Here is an 18,573-nt window from a genome sequence, read left to right as displayed (position 1 = left end):
ATTCATGGTTTTTCCATAACATCTTATAGGAAAACTCCAAACAAACATTTTGGCGAAACCAATATATCCCCACTGGGATGCCCAATGGGAAGTTCAAACAGCATGACCAAAAAAGAACACTCAAATAACATTCAAAGTTTCCCTTCGAAACAGAGCTCCTGTAGTCATTCCCACTCAGTAAATGGCAGCACCATCCACTTAGTCGCTTAATGTCTCCTCTCTGTATCCAGTCTACTAGCAAGTTAGTTCCATCTCTAGACTGTGTTCCAATCCTGTTCATGTCCTCCTGCTTTCCTTCTTGGTCATTTATGATCAGTTCTTTCCCCATAAAAGGAAAGATATTTTTAGTATGTAAGAAAGATCCCATCATCTCTTGCTTAATTAGCTTCCTGTTAAAAAACAATCCAAAACCTTATATCGGCCCACAAGGCCTTACTTGTGTTGGCTTCAGCCTGCATCTCCAAACTCTTCTTGCTCATATTCTTTCCACATCATGTGCCAGTCATGTTGGCCGTCAGTGTGTTCCTTCAACACACTAACCTAGACCTCCCCTTAGGGCCTTTGCATTTGCTGTTTCCTCTGCCTCCACAGTTATACTTTTTTTTTTTTTTCAGTTAAGATCTTTTGATGTGGACCATTTTAAAAGTCTTTATTGAATTTGTTACAACATTCGGTTTTATGTTTTGGGTTTTTTTGCCACAAGGCTTATGGGATCTTTGCTCTCCGACCAGGGATAGAACCCCCATCCCCTGCACTGAAAGGCAAAGTCTTAACCACTAGGGTGCCAGGGAAGTCCTGTCCATATCTATACTTGGCAGGCTCCTTTAAGCCTGCTTGAGGAGGCTTAATTTGATCTCATCCAAACTTGAGGTCAAATTCACTTCTCCAAGAGACCTTCTTGAGCACCCCATCTTTGGTAACGCCCTCCTCTCTTATTCTCTAGCACATGACTCCTTCTATTTTCCTCATGTACCACTATCTGAATTTATCTTGGTCACTTATTTGTGCGTTTACATTTTCTCCTCCCTTCCACCCCTCTTGCAAGAATTAAGGTCCATGAGAGCAACTTCCCTTTTGTTTCCTCAGCACTGTCTCACACGTCATCTGTGACTAACTGTGCTGAGTGAATGAATGAACATCTGGATGCTTAACAAGGATATTTCTAAATACTGCAAGGGTAAACATAAGTGAGGAGATTGTCTACCACACTGCTCACTGTCCTGTATGTGACGCCACACCCATATGAGAAATATATTCTAGAATGCAGCATCAGGAAAACTTGACTTCTATGGAGAACCTGTTGTGCCTCTTCCTTTCCTCATATTAAAGCTGTCACTGATTGTTTCCATTTTTGTTTTGCCCTAGCTGTTAGGACAGAGAAGGCAATGGCACCCCACTCCAGTACTCTTGCCTGGGAAATCCTCTGGACAGAGGAGCCTGGTAGGCTGCAGTCCATAGGTCGCTGAATTGGACACGACTGAGTGACTTCACTTTCATTTTTCACTCTCACGCATTGGAGAAGGAAATGGCAACCCACTCCAGTATTCTTGCCTGGAGAATCCCAGGGACGGTGGAGCCTGGTGGGCTGCTGTCTATGGGGTCGCGCAGAGTCGGACACGACTGAAGCGACTTAGCAGCAGCAGCAGCAGCTGTTAGGAAGTAGACAGCCAAATTTCAAACCCAGAACAGTGGGACTTCCCTAGTCTCCCAATGCAAGGGGTCTGGGTTTGATCCCTGGTCAGGGAAGTAGAGCCCACATATCACAACTAAGAGTTTGCATGCAACAACTAAAGATCCTTATGCTGCAGTGAAGACCCAGCACAGTCAAATAAATTAAAAAAAAAAAAAAACGAGCCAGCAATAATAGTTGTTTTAATAGTCCCTTCCTCTGGTTTATTTCCTACTTTTCTTAAGGAAAGTATGGTAGTGAGATTTGTTGAAAAAGTGAGTGTTAGCCTTTCAGTCATGTCTGACTCTTTGTGACCCCATGGACTATAGTCAGCCAACATCCTCTGTCCATGGAATTCTTCAGGCAAGAATACTGGAGTGGATAACCATTCCCTTCTTCAGGGGATCTTCCTGACCCAGGAATGGAACCTGGGTCTCTTGCACTGCTGGCAGATTCTTTGCTGTTTGAACCATCAGGGAAGTCTTTTATGTCACCTCAGTTTCTTTTTGGAAAGAAGTGTGATTCAAATGAAAGCACTGAAAGTGTGGACATCTAGTGTTGACTTGGAGCAATGTGATATTGGATGGGAGCTTTCTGGCCATAAGGGTTCATGTGGTAGTGTGAGCTTTGTTGTTGTTAGGGGTTTGCTGTGATTCATATTTGGGGATTTCCCAAGGTCACTTTAATTAGGATTTACTCAGTTAATCAGAGCCCAACCCTTCAGGCATTAGGGTAGTCAGGCTTATTTGTATTTGTTGACTTGATGAATGTCACTTCAGAGTTACGAGCCGAAAAGTTGATGCATCTTGAGAGTTTATTATTCTCTTCATGTCTCAGGAGTGGAAGAAAGATGCCTTTTAGTTCAGCCTTAAAATGCTATGCCTTGATCTTAGGGTAATTCATAAACTACACCCTCCTAAGATTCAAAAGAACAGTTCTTAATTGTTATTTAGGTCTAGGGATGGTCTTGGAGTTTATGGAACATAATATGTAATGTTTCTCCTTAGTATTACAAAATTAAAATCTAACTCTTTGAAGTCCAGAGTGTGTTGATATTTTAACTGATTAGTTATTTTATATATTTTGCTTGTAGCAACAGCATTCATAAAACAGCAACTGTGAAAGCAAAGCATAAATTGATCCATTATTATTGAATATCTTGATGCTTGTACTAAATTGATATCACTGATGTAAAGAATATATACATGGTTAATTCATGAGGGCATCAGGGTGGACAAATCTCTTGGAATAGTGCCCTTATTTAAAACTGCCCTTACTGCTTATGTGCAGTGTGGAATAATGCCACTGTACACAAGAACTGTATCTTAATTTAAAATTTTCTCTCAAATAAGCATTGTGATTAAGTATTACAATGCAGAAATTTGATACAAACTAAATTTTAATTTTTGATAGTAATTTAAACATTGATGCAAGTAGTTTTGAAGAAATGGTACAGACAAAAATTTTTGCAAGCTTTTCTCGTACAGGAAGCAAATGTCTGAGTCATTTGGTAACCAAATCCAAACACACATAATACATAAATCCTGTATGATACTGTGCAAGTAACTGATTTTGAAGATTAACCTTTTGAAATACAAATTTACCCACACTAATATGGTTCATTTTTTTATACGAAAATTAGGACTTACATAAAGATCTGTTAATTTGTGAAACTATTTTATGAAGAATTCCACTTCCAGTCTGCTGACTTTCTGAATAAAGTCACTATTACTTGCCTCAAAAAAAGGATCCTAAATAATGCTTAAAAATAATAATATAATCTTGTATAATGTGATGTATAATAATATAGTACCTAATATACATAATAAGTTGTGTTTACATATAACTTTTTTAGAACATCTATTTATCCAGCATTTTTCTGTGACCTTTCTTTCAGCATAACCTAAACTACTATAGTTTTAATTCAAATGACTGTAAGATCATTGTTAAATATGTATCATAAAGCCTGGGACCTTTACCAAGCATATTTGAATGTGAGATTTACCTTGACTTGTTGTCTGGAATGTTCTTTCATTAGCTTGAGTAGCAAAGATTGGCATAGAATAACTTATGGTATACCAGTAACATAATTTACTAGTAATTATTCAATCAAGAATATCATTTAAACTCTATAAAGATATTCTTTATTTGCCATATTTTCAATTTAAAAGCAAGAAACTTTTCTATTCCACTTCGACAGTGCTGAAGTCTTGAAAGTTTTTTGGCTCATTGTGAATATCATGGTGTGCTGGCCAAGATAAGAAAAATCCAGGGTCTGGAATCCAGGAAAGTTTATCATGGAAGTCAGATGCTTACTGGTTCCTGAACCAACTGCCTTGCATTTATCTGGGTTCCAGGTTGAGTAGCCTGTTTTAAAAAAGGCAATCCAGAGCTTCTACCACTCACATCGAGGGCCATCAGTCTCACAGAGAGAGGCCAGTGGTATTTCTGGAGCTTTGTATAATCAAGACTCAATAATAAAGGCTACTTTTCACCAAAGGAGATGGGTTGTATTTTCTGACTTTAAACCTGACTGAGTTTAGAGAAAAAGTGATGGCTGTTTTTAGGTGTAAGCTGTTATGGCAGGGAAGTCTGGTTTTGCTCCTGACAATGCCTCTCCCTGCTTTTTTGCTCCCTCCTTCAGTATTGAAACTAATGACACACTTGATGTGTCATACATGAATGACAGTCTGTCAATGCCAAGGAGGACAGGGAGACAGAAAGCAGTCCTCTTCAGGAGATAATTGGTAGGCTCAAGCTTGCTACAGCAGAACACAAAACAGCCCTCAGCAGGAGATTAAAAGAGTTTCTGAATATTGGAAATAAAAGCAAAAATAAACAAATGGGACCTAATTAAAATTAAAAGCTTTTGCACAACAAAGGAAACTATAAACAAGGTGAAAAGACAGCCTTCAGAATGGGAGAAGATAATAGCAAATGAAGCAACAGACAAACAATTAATCTCAAAAATATACAAGCAACTTCTGCAGCTGAATTCCCGAAAAATAAATGACCCAATCAAAAAATGGGCCAAAGAACTAAACAGACATTTCTCCAAAGAAGACATACAGATGGCTACCAAACACATGAAAAGATGCTCAACATCACTCATTATTAGAGAAATGCAAATCAAAACCACAATGAGGTATCATTTCACACCAGTCAGAATGGCTGCTATCCAAAAGTCTACAAGCAATAAATGCTGGAGAGGGTGTGGAGAAAAGGGAACCCTCTTACACTGTTGGTGGGAATGCAAACTAGTACAGCCACTATGGAAAACAGTGTGGAGATTCCTTAAAAAACTGGGAATAGAACTGCCATATGACCCAGCAATCCCACTGCTGGGCATATACACCGAGGAAACCAGAATTGAAAGAGACGCGTGTACCCCAATGTTCATCGCAGCACTGTTTACAATAGCCAGGACATGGAAGCAACCTAGATGTCCATCAGCAGATGAATGGATAAGGAAGCTGTGGTACATATACACAATGGAATATTACTCAGCCATTAAAAAAAATACATTTGAACCGGTTCTACTGAGATGGATGAAACTGGAGCCCATTATACAGAGTGAAGTAAGCCAGAAAGAAAAACAACAATACAGTATACTAATGCATATATATGGAATCTGAAAGATGGTAACGATAACCCTATATGCGGGACAGAATGAGAGACACAGATGCATGGAACAATTTTATGGACTCTGAGGGAGAAGGTGAGGGTGGGACGTTCTGGGAGAATGGCATTGAGACATGTGTATTGTCATATGTGAAACAGAGCACCATTCCATGTTCGATGCATGTGACAAGGGCTCGGGGCCGGGGCAGTGGGATGATCCAGAGGGATGGGAGGGGGAGGGAGGGGGGTGGGGGGTTCGGGAAGGGGAACACATGTAAACCCATGGCTGATTCTTGTCAATGTATGGCAAAAACTATTACAATATTGTAAAGTAATTAGCCCCCAAGTAAAATAAATAAATTTATAAAAAAAAAAAAAAAAAAGAGTTTCTGTAAGAAGGAAGCAGTTACCTCCTCTCCCTACTTCTCTTCTTTCCACTCTAGTTTTCCAGGATGGAGTCATTGGAGAGCTTACTAGAAAATGCAGATGGTTTTAAAATTAGTGCCAAAGATGACCTATTTTTTTTTTTTTTAAAGCTCTCTTATGCAGTGTGTTTTAGTTTTGACTGTGGCAAGAGAAGAGGGTGTGAGAACTGCCTCATGTCTCTCATTCCTGGGGCTGCCCTATAAGTTGTGGGTGGAGGTGCCTTTCCTCATGACCCTGTGGCCACACGTGGTTCTGCCACTAATCTGCTTTGGTATCTGAGCTGGGAGAGAATGACTGATGTCCTGGGATTCTCCACGGAATTATTGACTGACTTTGTTGGCAGGGTTCCCTGGGGTTACCGGGGAGACAGAAGTTCTGAAAATGAAGAGGGAAGTTGTTGGACATAAAATTCATAAAATTCATGATTAAAAGTAGATCATTTTAACTGTAAATTTTTGATTCTCTGTGCTTAATTTGTCTTTGTCATGTTGCCATTATCATCACATGGATATCAACGAGTATCTCCCAATCGAACTCTCTTATCTGCTCTGGCTGGTCCCCAGGGAATCCTTTGCCTTCTTGGTGTTCCTTCTCAGTACACTCACTGAATCTTCTCCCAACTTTGGCTGTTCTCCCTACATGAAAACTTATTTCCTGATCTTTCCTTCCCTAAATACCACCCACATCTGTACTCTACCATACAGTTTAGTAAGTAGTTGTTCTCCAGTTGAGCTATGTATGTTAGCTTTGTCCCCCAGACTAGAATACAAGCTCCTTGACTGCAGGAGCCAAAGAACAGAGGTGGTAAGGAGACTCACTTTCCCCCTTCTGTATTACTTGAGATGTCTTTATATTATGAATGTATAACCTATTAAAATAATTTTAAATGCATTTCCCTTCCAGATCTCATATATTATAAGAAGCAAAACAACAACAAAAAATCACATAGATTCAGCATGGTACCAAATAAATTTCATCTAGATATGGTAAGTGTCTTTTGCTCTGAAGGGGAGATAAAAAATAAATAATAGTGATAATGGTTAAAAAACAAAACAAAACGTGTCTGGCTGAATACTAGTAAAACTGCCTTTACTTCATGTTGGTAGCTTCCAGATCAATACAAAAAAGATGTACTGCACATTCAAACCAGTGCTATTTACTTAGCAGCTCTCGAATGGGAACATGCAGACAACAGCTATCAAGTTTCTAGCCTGGAAAAATCCACAAAGGCCACTGAACACAGACACCATGGGGACATCATGCAGACAGTTTATAAAAATAACCTGCCCACACATTTTTGGAACCTGATGTAAGCTGTACTTGTGGCTCTGTCTGCTTCCTTTGCTTTATCCAGTAACAACTGAAAAGAGACCAGTTACTAGGAGTCCGAGAACTTGGATGCTCAAGAGATACCCAGCATTCAACACAGGGAAAGTACCAATCTTGTGTTACATGAATACACACAACAAACTGTAATGCAGTCTAGTAACAAAAAGAAAAATGGATCAATCTATTCAGAAATATTTATCAAGCACTTGATACATGCTGAGCAGTCTAGGGAATTCAAACATGTATCAGTTATTCCCTGGGTTTAAGGAGTTTGAAGTCTAGTAGTGAAATAATTTTTGTTCAGAACGTATGTGTTAGTATCATCTGAGAAGCTCAATTTAATCATTCTGAAGATGGAGAAATCACTTTCAGTTGAGTGATCAGAAAATGCTCTATTAAAAAAAAAAAAAGAAAAGAAAATGCTCTATTAGAGGGGAGGACACTTGGAACGGATGTATGAGTTTAAAAAACTTTTAAAATTCAAGTATAACATATACAAAAGTGCACATATCATAGACTACAAGCTAACTGATTCTATACAAACTGAACACATTAGTTATGTAATCAGCACACTAGTTATATAACCAGATAGAATAGTACAATACTCCAGAAGTTCCCATTGTGCTCTCTTCTGATCATTCTTGGCAGGGGGCAGTAGAATTTTGTTAGATGAATGTAGACAGAGAGAAAATTACTGGAGGAAGGATTAGCATGCTTAAAGATGTGAAAATTAAAAGGCAAGACCCATGTTTGAGGAACGGGCTGAAGAGTTTGCTTGGAGTGTCAGCAAGAGAACAGGGTTGGATACATATTATACAGCCTTAAATGCCAAGTGAAAGAGTTAAATTTTATTAGCTCTGAAGCTGTTTGAGCAAAGGAGGAATATTTTGTAAAATTTTTTGATGATTGGTAGTTCAGAGGTCAGCAACCTCTGTTGGAAAGCTTCTATAACATCCAGGTATGAGATGATTTTGGATCTGCAGTGGCAGATGAGGACAGAGAGTGACTAGCCATCCAGACACTATAAAGAGCCAACAAAACTGAATGACTGTAGATCTTGAGGAAGGAGGAGGAAGAAAATTTACTTCCATAATACTAATCAAGAGAAAATTTAATAATTTTCTCAAGTAGTTAACTGTTACTAAGTGTTTTGTTAAGGGTAAACACGGGAATGCCGTCTCTCCAAAACAGTTCTGAAAACTTTCTTACACTATTTGAATAAAATCTTTAGTTATTCTAAGTAAACTCCAGAGAAGCAACTGACCTTTCAGACAAAAAGAGTCCTTTGTTAGTGGGAAATGTGGACTGTTTATCTTTTCAAATGGGTGAATGCTAGAATAAATATTTTGCTGGGAAAAACTGACTCCCAGGAAGACTTCTGAAGATGTCACCATAACAGCAAATTATTGGGTGTTGCTCACTTGCTGTTTATCCATCCAAATTTCTGGAGAGGATGAATTAATTTCATTGTATACTTTCACCTGTGTTTCTACAGGAAACACCATCATTTTTCTGGAAAAAAGGACAATTTTTTTTTTCTTTGACAGCTTTTTATGTATCACTTTGGCCGTGTGGGTCATTTTTGATTAAAGCTCTCCCCCTCCAACTTTCAACTCTTACCCTCCAAAGCAGTGGATTCTGGGCTCAACAAATAATTATTGAGCACATGATATGTGCCTTGATTTTCTATAACGTTTTCAGTCTGTTTCTAACCCTTCTGTACAACTATTACCTCATTCTTCAAAGTCTGTTTGTTTTCTTTTATTTCCCCTGGAGTTTTGGATGCGAGTAGTTGTTTCCAGATACTGGGATCTGTCTAGCGAAACATCAACCGATGTAAGGGAAGTTGTTCTTGGAAGCCGGTGAGTGTGCAGGTGACCAAGTCTTTTCTGGGATCAGACGGAAGAAAGAGAAATTTACTTGGGAAAGAGCACGTGGGTGGGAAGAGGAGGGGAGTCCGGGTAGATGAGAGCTGGTGTAGGCTAGACTCCGTGCTCTCTCTAGACCTGACGCTCCATCACCCAGGTAGTCGGGGCGCCCACGGCCTGGAGCTTCTAGAGTCGCTCCACATCGCTGGCTGCTCACCTCCACCGCTTCCCAGCTGAAGTTCCCAACTTTTTCCTGCGGAGAGAGGAAGGGTGTTATTAAGTTTGAAAGGGAAGTCCCTCCCCCTTCCCGGATTCCTATTGGTCAGATCCAGCCCCATCCCCACCAGGGTCGTGGGCGGATTGGCTGTGGGAGGGGAGTCCCGCCGCAGGCCCGGAGCCGACGGCTGCCCGGGGGCCCCTAGGTGGCAGGTGGGGCCGGGACCGCCCGCGCCGCCGCCTCCTCCGCGCGTTTCCAGCCGGCAGACTTTAAGGTTTGCGCGCTGGTTGGGGGCGCCGCGCTCGGCGGGAGCGGGACTGCCAGGTCTTGGCCATGAAGAGCCTCAAGTCCCGCCTGAGGAGGCAGGACGCGCCCGGCCCCGCGCCGTCCGGAGGCGCCGCCGCCGCCGCCGTCAGCGCGGTGAGTTCCTTGGCCAGTGCGCGCCCCGAGCGCCCGGCGCTTCCCTCCCGCGAACCGCGCTCGGCTTTCCCTCACAGCGTCCCGCTGGGTCGGCCCCGGCGACTCCTCCTCCCTCCCCAGACCAGGCTCCGCGTTGGCCCGGAGACCCCGGGGACCCTCCCCGCCGCTGCCCCGGGGCTCTACGGGCCCCTTCCCCACCCCTCACCCTTAGGTTTGCCAGCTCCTGGCCTTTAGGATTGTATCGTACCCTCTTCCTCAAGTCGGTGTTTCGGGGTTGTCCACCACCTCGGCCCTTCTCCGGTGACCCCAGTCCCTGCCCTCTCCCCGGCTGACCCCCGCACCCCACGCGCGCTCAGTCCCGGCCCGGCTCTGCTGGGCACAGCGGGCGCCCCTCAGTCCCCGGGCCTGCGGGTCTGGCGGGGGCTTGGCGCCCCGCAGCTCAGGTGGGCAGGGCAGTGGACCCGGCGCCGCCCCGTCCGGAGTCCGGACCTTTCGTGGGTGAGCGCTGCTGGGCTGGGTGGACGCCGTGTGCTAGCCGCTGTCTCGGGGTCACTGGGACTCAGAATCAAACACACACAAGTTTGATTTCTGAGTGAGGCAGAAGCATCTGGCGTAGTTGTAAAGACAAAGCCCCAAATGGGTGGTGATCCTGAAAGTGGTGGTGAAGTTGGGAAATTGTCTTGTAAGTCTCACCTGTGGGACAGACAGACCCCGGCAGACCTGCATTCAGCGCTGATCTGCAGCCCGGCCTCTGCACGCTAAGTTCTCAGGGCCTCTCTTAGTTGGCAGGAGAACAGAAATGTTGAGAAACAGCCTGACTGCAGATGTTGGGATTTAGATAATTTGGCAAGTAGAAGAATGTCTATATCTTCCACATTATGTATTATTGGAATAAACGTTATTTAAAAAGTCTTGAGGGTCAGAAACGTTTACGAGATGTAATGCTCAAACTGCCTGGTTGTCCATTTGAAGTCATTAAAACAGATCTTAATAATTTCACATAGGTTTTACCAAATGATTAAATGCTTTTTTTGTGACTACTCATTAATCTGCTTTGGCTTTTGAGTGAATTCAGAATTATGCCTTTTTCTCCACTTGACTACTTCTGGGATGATTTTACTTGGGCTTAAAGGAAATTGTGGTGAAATTTGGCTCTTTACTTCTCAATTGAAAAAGAAAGGGGGGGATAGTTTCAGATAGCATGATATTTGATGATTTGATATTGGTTAATATGGCATGAAATTGTTTAATTAGCCCATAGAAGGGACGATTACTTTCAGATTTGTTAAAAGAAAATAATTGACAGACGAGTGATTTAGTGATATCAGATCACTATACATAGTTGAGTTGAAGATTCAATTTCTTTGTAGTGCAGATTGTTTTCAGCTTTAACAGTATACTTTTCTACGATTATTCACAATGTTTTACCCCGTTTGGTTTGCACTAAGTACACCTTAATTTTAGCCTGTTTTCTCTTCTAGAGATGCAGAGTATTTAGTTGTTATTGGTATTACCAACATGCCAGTTTGCATTTTATACATTCAGCACATAAAATGCATCTTTCTGAGTAAGTCTTTAACACTTGTTACATGGGGCATTCTGTTATTTTTTTAAAAAATAATGTCATAAAAAATAAAGAGAAATACATTGTATAAAAAAATAGAACCTACCTGCTTAGAAAAAGTGAACATCTCTCAGTTTTAGCCAAATTTGCAAATACGTTTTGTAAAATATTTAAATGAAAATGTATAAAGGTGATGAGTAATGAAACCAAATTAAACATCAGAGTTTAATAAAGGAACAGGGGAAATAGATTCTTTCTGCTTTTCAGTCTATAAACCATAAGCCCTAATGTCCTGTTTGGTCACATGTGTATGTATTGTTATGATTGAGCATTTTAAAAAATCTTTTTGCTTTCAAAGTTATTTAAAAATTTATTTGTTTTTGAATAGATAGTATAGCACATGGCTTAATATTTAAAAGGAACAAAATTATTTACAGTAGAAAGTCCTTCTCCCACCTGTGTACTTCAATTTTTCTGCTTGCCCCCCACCATTCCTCAGAAGCCATTGGTATTGTCAATTGCTTGTATATCCCACCAGAGTTTAGCATATACAAGCAAATATTAATATAAGTATTCACCCTTTATATAAATGGTAATACACTGTACTCGCTGTTCCATATATTTTTTAAAACTGAAGTATCTAGGCCCATTTAGAGCATCCTCATTCAAATCTTTTGCTATAATGTACAATGCTATGATGAATAAGCCTGTATATATTGCATGCGTGTGTGTATACTTGTCGGATCAATTCCGGAAAGTGTAATTGCTAGATTAAAAGACAAGTGCATGTATAATTTTAAAGAATGTTGTTAAATTTCTTCTGTGCATCATGTACCCAGTGTATATGAAATTATTATTTCCCATGCTTTTATTTAAAGTTTGTTCAAATTGTTAAGTTTTTTCAGCCTGATTAAGTAAATCTGGTATCTCAGGAGAGTTTGAATTTGCATTTCTTTTACTGTGGGTGAAGTTGAGCATCTTTTCACGTTTTTAAGAGCCCCTTCCATGTTCTTTTCTGTGAAGAGTTTACTCTTTCAGATTTTCTATTGGGTTGTCGATTTCTTTCCTTTTCATTTGTATGTACTTTATATCAAGGAAATTAGTCTTTTCAATATGAATTTTTTTTCTTAATTGGTTTTTTGTCTTTTGACTTTGTTTATGGTGGCTTTTGCTATGCAGAGTGTGGCATATTTTTATACAGTTGGATTTATCAACCTTTTTTTGTGACTTTTTATATCTTGACCTTTCCACTCTGCAATATTAAACAAAAATAAAGAAAAATCTCCTTGGTTTCATCTAGTCTTTGTTTCATTTTTAAAAATATTTAACTCTTTAATCCATATAGAATTTTTTCTGGTGTAAGATAAGAGGTATACATCTTGTTTTCTTCCTTCTCTCCCATTTTCCCCTTGTGGCTACCTAATTGAATCTTAAAGCATTCATTTACTCATTATGGAAATGATCACAATTTGTACAACTTTAAAGATTTAAAAAGTGTATTTCATAAATAGTTTTCTTCATGCATTTATAATGTTTAAGCTTATTTATCTGGAGACAAATTAGAAATAAACTGAACTATGTAAATATTTTATGATATTATAGTATGAAAAATACAGCATATTAATGTAACATGCTAAATTATAATTATATGCTATGTAAGGAATTTCAAATATTCTGAGTAGTACCATGATTATTAATATGTCAGTGAGTTTACAGTTCACTAAAAGAGGGTGTGTTTATACACATAAATAAATATAGTTCACAATTTTAAATTGTGCATAGAACACATGTGAGTGTCCTTTACTAGCTAAATCTAGAGATAGCTGCATCTTTTAATCATAAAATAAGACAATTTTTGTTGTCAGATTTATTTTTAATTACTAAATTGGAATTCAGATTTCTGAAAAGGATAATTAAATAACTATAAATGCTACTTCAGATCTAGTCAGTTATATGTACAGTCAATTATGTGTACAATTATATGTACAATGAGAATAGGCTTGTTCGATTTTCACCTAGTTCAGATTAGGAAATTTGAGTAGTAATTAAAAGGACTACTGCAAACCAGTATTGCAAGCACACATTTTGGAAGGAGGTTCCACTTTAAATTGTACCTATACTACTAATCTCTGACCTGTGAAGATTTTTGCTGCCCTTTCTTTAGGCTGCTTTTCAATGGGGCAATCAGTTTTATAAATCAGCAACCAGATATGTTCGAAAGCATCTCATTAATGTCTCAGTACCCTGAAAAAAATTTTGGTATTTCTAAAAGAATTTAGAGTTACAAATATAGCAACTGAAAAATCTTCAAAAAACTTCTTTTGGTTCCCACCAAGAGTAGAAGTTTGACATGTTTTGAAAAGCATAAAAGATTAAGTATTATTTTGTTTTAGTTGTAATTTTGAGAATGAGGCATTTGTGTTTTCCACTCAGTGATATGGGTGTGTTTGAAAGGATGTTATTGTTATTTTTGTATTGATGATTTTGTGGTAATGTGAAAATTAAGATCACAAATTGTTCTGTTTAAACTCATGATACTTAATTGAGTAGTGTTTACTCATTTTCATTAAAGATGCCAACCTTTAGTCAAAATGTTTACCTTAATTAAAACTTTATTCAGACAGTTTCCTAGGATTATTCCTGTGTTGTATTTCTTGTGGTTCTTGCAGGAAGATCACAATAAAGAAGCCCTCTTTTTATACTTTTGGATTTCAACCCAGCAGCAGTTTTTCTCAGCATCGTGCTGACTTTAATTGCTGAACTTTATTATAATACCAAAGCAGGAGGGTTGAGCTGCTTTGGTATGTCTTTTAGTACATAATGAGTCCAAGAACTTAAATGATGAGTACTTAAGCATTTTAATTACTTCTTTTAATAACAGTGGAGTAATGATTGTGCATTTATTTATTCCACATCATACACATTTTTCAAATTTAAATTCATTAGTTTAGTAATAAGGCAGTTGCCTTATTTAGTTTGTAAGACATTTATGGCACACGTAAGCTAGGCTCAAGAAGACTGAATTAATAATTAGATCCTCTTTGAAGACATGGATAATTCCAAACTGGGAGCAGAAAATGTGCAAGATGACCATGGCATCCTTCATTACACTAGAAAGCAAAGAAGTCATCAAAGATCAGGACTAAAAGAGAAAGAATGAAACTTGTGCTTTTTCTCAGGGTAACCAAAGGTATTTTACCCCAGCTGGTAGATGAAGATGGGATGATAGAATTAATATATCACAATTTTTTAGCTCCTCATGAATCAATGACTGTAGAGTGCCGACAGGCATTTATGAGTGGCTACTAATGTCTCAGAAAGACAGTTGGACATAGTTTATCTCCTGATGGAAATATTCATTGCTACTAATTGTCTTGCTAAAAGTGCCAAACCTAAATATGATAGGTCTCTAGACCTAACCACCATTTTACAGAAAATACGGAGGACAGAGAAACATGGGGGTGCAATGAGCAAAATTCTAATCATGGAAAACTCTATAGAGTAAGTGACCTAGTTTCTTAAAAAATATATTCTAAGAAGAAGAAGAAAAATGGAGGAGAAATCTAGATATTAAGAGATTTAGGAGACATATTAACTAACCACAATGGTAGACCTCATTTGACCCTGATTAAATAACTGTAAAAATAAAAGTTTATAAGACAATTGAAGAAATGTAAACACCGTCTGAATTTGTGTTGATAGTATAGAATTATTATTTTAAAAGATTTAAGTGTGACAGTGGTAGTAATGCGGTTACATTTATAAAGAGGTCTGTCTTTCAGAGAAACATTTAAGAGTATACTATTTACAGATGAAATGATGTGGAGTGTGGAATTTGCTTCAAAATAATCTGGGTGGGTGGGAGAAGTAAGTGGGGGATATAGTTGAAATAGGATTGGTTGTGAGTTAATAATTATTGTAACTGGTTGGATAATGATACTGTTGTATTTGCTTTTGTGATACTATTTTGTATATGTTTTAAAACTTCTGTAATAAGAAAGATAAAATAATTTTCATGAAGTTTCAGAGAGCTAGGCATAAAGTAATACTATAGTAAGAGCCATAATATAGGTGTGTATAAATTGCTGTAAGAGCACAGATGTGTAGGGTGGAGTCAGGGATAAAGGTAGAAAGGTGAAGCCTGAACATGAGTCAGACAGAGTTCGAAGGGCATTGAGGGCAAAAGAGAAGTGAGCACACTGTTTTGGAGTTGTGAAATTATATAGCCAATTGTGGGAGTATCAGGTTTGGAAACAAAATTTGGTGTTCTTGTGAAGGATGGTACATATGAGTTACTGACAAGGATTTCAGTGAAAGTCAGGAGTTAGAGGGTGACAGCTTGAGAGGAGAGTGAAAGGAAGATTTTTCTTTCTTTCTATTTTTTTTTTTTACCTTGAATTAAAACTTCGAATTTCTTGACAAGTTTTAACCATTGTTTAGAGGGATCTCTGACGAGAGTCAGTTAAGTTTCATCTTCAGAAATTATCCTGTTAATAACAAGTTCATGTTCCCTCTCATCCCCCCTCCTCTAGAATTAGCTAACAGCCAGCACAGTTTTGTTCTCATCAGCCCTGTTTCGCTTATGGTTGCATCCTTGCTGAAGACATCTAGATCCCAGAATATTAGATTTAAACATAACTCCTGTAGTCTCTGTGTCAGTATCATATGGAAACCTTTACTGTCCTGTTACAAATGTGAGGACATTTGTCTGTCCTCACATAAAGGATCTAACAAACTGGTGAAAATTTCCACCTGCATGAGCTATCTGCATGAGCATGAGAGAAATCAAATTGATTTCTGTAATGAATTTGCCTAAAAATAGATGTTTGAAATGTACTTCCTGAAATTATAAGCAGAATGATAGGATAATATATGCATTTTGTCTCTTCCTAAGTCATAAAACGATTAAAAGCTTTACATAGTTTTTATATAGTTGGAAAAAGTAATAGGTCTGTAAGGTTTAAAAATATAACACAAAAACACAAAGTAAACTCACTTGTTTGTAGTTACAAAAACAGTTTTGTCTGTTGGGCTTTTTTATATTCTCAGGAATCCTGAATATTGTTAATGTGAACTAATTTATTTCCACATACTGTAGTCTCTAAAAGGAAGTATAAAACATGAACCAGTACAGTTGAGTGACTAAAGCGCTGACCAAGGCTGGGATTTGATAAGCTGTATTTATGTAATGGAATCAGACTGGCAGGTGCCCTTGAGAGAGAGTAGATATTTGACTGAACCAATGAGGATAAATGGCTATTGATTTTAAAAATCTCTTTTTTCCCATAGAAGTCACACATGCTCATGGTAGAAAACAAAATATAGTTGAAGATAAAGAACAAGTCAATTGTAGTTTTATTCATCAGATTTTAAACCACAGGTAATGCTATTTATTGAAAGATTCCATAGTACCTCTTTGTTATTCACTTAGCATTTAGTGACCTTAATGCCACAGTAATGATATGTGTATGTTTTTGAATAATGTTTGATTCTAAGACATTTTGTACTTAAAACTACAAGTAATTTGAAATGATTTGAGCAGATTCAAATGTCCCATTAGGAGAACTCAGTAAATGCTAGTGAATTTTCTTAAAAATAAATAACATACAAGAAGTCCAAGTGCCAATAGCCAATATTTATTGAACGTGGATATCCAGGCATCATTTTAAGTGCTTTACATGAACTCACATACTCCTCACAACAACCCTAAGAAGTGAGTGCTATTGCCATCATTTTATAGACGGAAGTTAAAGAATTTACTTGCCCAGGTGCTGTGGCTATAAGTAGAGAGCAAGGTGGTCTGACTCTGGAACCGTGTTTTTAACCATTGTGAACTGGTATAATTTCAGATTGAAAGCTATGGAATTTGTGTCTTAAGCCAAAGACCTAAAAAATTGGGAGGCAGGGTATTTGGGCAGAAGGAAGACCTTTTATGGTAAGTCTCAAAACCATTTTGTGTTCTATCCAGCAGTTGCATTCCCCATACCCTTCCAAAAATCAATACTATGATTTAAAACATATTTATTTATCAACCAAAATATTATTGCTTCAATCTGTGTCTTTATTTTCCACGGAGTATGACAATATTCTTGTGATTATTGGCTGTTTCACTTCTTGTTTTAAGAATTATCTATTCACGTTATTTGACCATTTCTTTCTGTTGATGCCTTGTTCATATTGATCTTTGAGAGTTTTATATCTCTATTTTTGCTATTTTATGGCCCATCATAGCTTTGAGAGTAGTGTATCTTTGACTATAGTTGCTCTTCTGTCCTCTTCCCTTTATATTTCAAACAGTTTTTGCTTTATGTACTTAATTTTGTTTTAATTGATATATTAAGGTTCCTGGATACTTTACATTCATTGTAAAGTCTTAACTAGTGATTATAAAAATCTTGAATTTGTTCCATTATAATTTTGTCTTGAATTGTTGATATTAATACTGTCATATTGTATCCTCTTTGCCTTTTGCTGTTGTGTATATGTGTATGTTCACTCAATAGATTATCCCATCATCCTTGGTTTTAGCATTACTTGGAGGATGTGTGGGTGAAGTAAGTCCTGAGTATCCAATAGAACTAAAAATTGTTGGCTTAGTGTCTGGAAAGGTGTGTGTGTGTGTGTGTGTGTGTGCACGTGTGTGCATGCTTGTGTACATGTGTGTCTAAAAGGGTATACGCTTTTTGGGGTGGGGGGAAATATGTTTTTAATATTGACCTTATTGATATGTTGTCAAGGTTGACATTACTTCTGTAGTAAAGTTTTTCCTTTCGGATGCACAAACATATTTTAAAAAGTCTCATTGACTTCTGGTTAATTTTTTTCTTACCAGATTCTGATATTATTAAAGAGGAGGAGGGAGGAAGGACATAAAACAATCATGCTGTCTAAACTAAAAAAAGTGTGTGTAGATTTTCTTCTAGCTTGTTTTGGTTATTCTATAGTTTTCTCATCCACATGATACTTAGCCTGTGTAGAGGTTGGGGTGTCATGAAAATACCCCACCCTCTCCAGTGGGGAAGTCTTGTGGCTGGGGTTCTAGTGAGGCTGATGCACTCTGATCTTTTCTGCTGTGTACATGAGAAATAGCTCACAAACACTTGCTAATTGACACACGAGAGGTTTTTTTTTTAAATGGGAGATTTTGTTATGATGCACCTCTATTTTTTTAACTGTTGGATTCTTTTAAAAAATTAACATTTTGTATTTTAAAAACACTTTATAAAATACAAACAACATTCATGGCAATGGATAAGTAGATAAATGTGGAAAGTGGAGTGTTTTCTCAGCGTTAGAAAGGCACACTATGGGCCAGACTGTTCATAGTTTTTGAAACTATGCCTGGAGCAATGTGAAGGGGCAGGTGGTGTGTTATTGTTGTAGGGTCAAACTCTGCAGCCTGGTAGACTTGAACTTGGATCTTGCTGCTCCCAATAACCAGCTTTATGACCTTGGGCAA

General features: G+C 38.2%; 1 protein-coding gene and 1 long non-coding RNA gene across 22 annotated transcripts in view; one reads left to right on the top strand and one right to left on the bottom strand.

Moving 5' to 3' along the window:
* UACA (uveal autoantigen with coiled-coil domains and ankyrin repeats) overlaps nucleotides 1-18,573 on the top strand; it is a 107,880-nt gene that overhangs the window by 15,085 nt on the left and 74,222 nt on the right. For 11 of the 21 annotated variants that reach the window (XM_081506210.1, XM_081506209.1, XM_081506186.1 and 8 more), the window contains exon 1: nucleotides 9,411-9,550. Coding sequence is in view for 12 of the 21 variants with exons in the window: in XM_081506186.1 (XP_081362312.1) it covers nucleotides 9,464-9,550 (87 nt within the window). In the remaining 9 variants the exon portion in view is untranslated. Of the gene's footprint in view, nucleotides 1-6,067; nucleotides 6,148-6,619; nucleotides 6,703-8,821; nucleotides 8,908-9,410; nucleotides 9,551-16,403; nucleotides 16,495-16,963; nucleotides 17,050-18,573 lie in introns of those variants that run through there. The other 10 variants (XM_081506205.1, XM_081506198.1, XM_081506193.1 and 7 more) reach the window with 6 other exon arrangements.
* On the bottom strand, nucleotides 1,868-10,034 carry LOC145512515 (uncharacterized). Its single transcript, XR_014058577.1, has 4 exons — nucleotides 9,798-10,034; nucleotides 9,131-9,166; nucleotides 8,778-8,934; nucleotides 1,868-2,785 (listed from the first exon to the last, which is right to left on the bottom strand). It is a non-coding gene; the product is annotated as an uncharacterized LOC145512515 (long non-coding RNA).

This window comes from Giraffa tippelskirchi, chromosome 7 (genome assembly GCF_054371585.1).
Source record: "Giraffa tippelskirchi isolate mGirTip1 chromosome 7, T2T-mGirTip1v1.2.pri, whole genome shotgun sequence".
NCBI classification, from domain to species: domain Eukaryota; kingdom Metazoa; phylum Chordata; class Mammalia; order Artiodactyla; family Giraffidae; genus Giraffa; species Giraffa tippelskirchi.
Note: the sequence above shows the minus strand (reverse complement) of the source record. Positions and strands in the feature narration are given on the sequence as shown.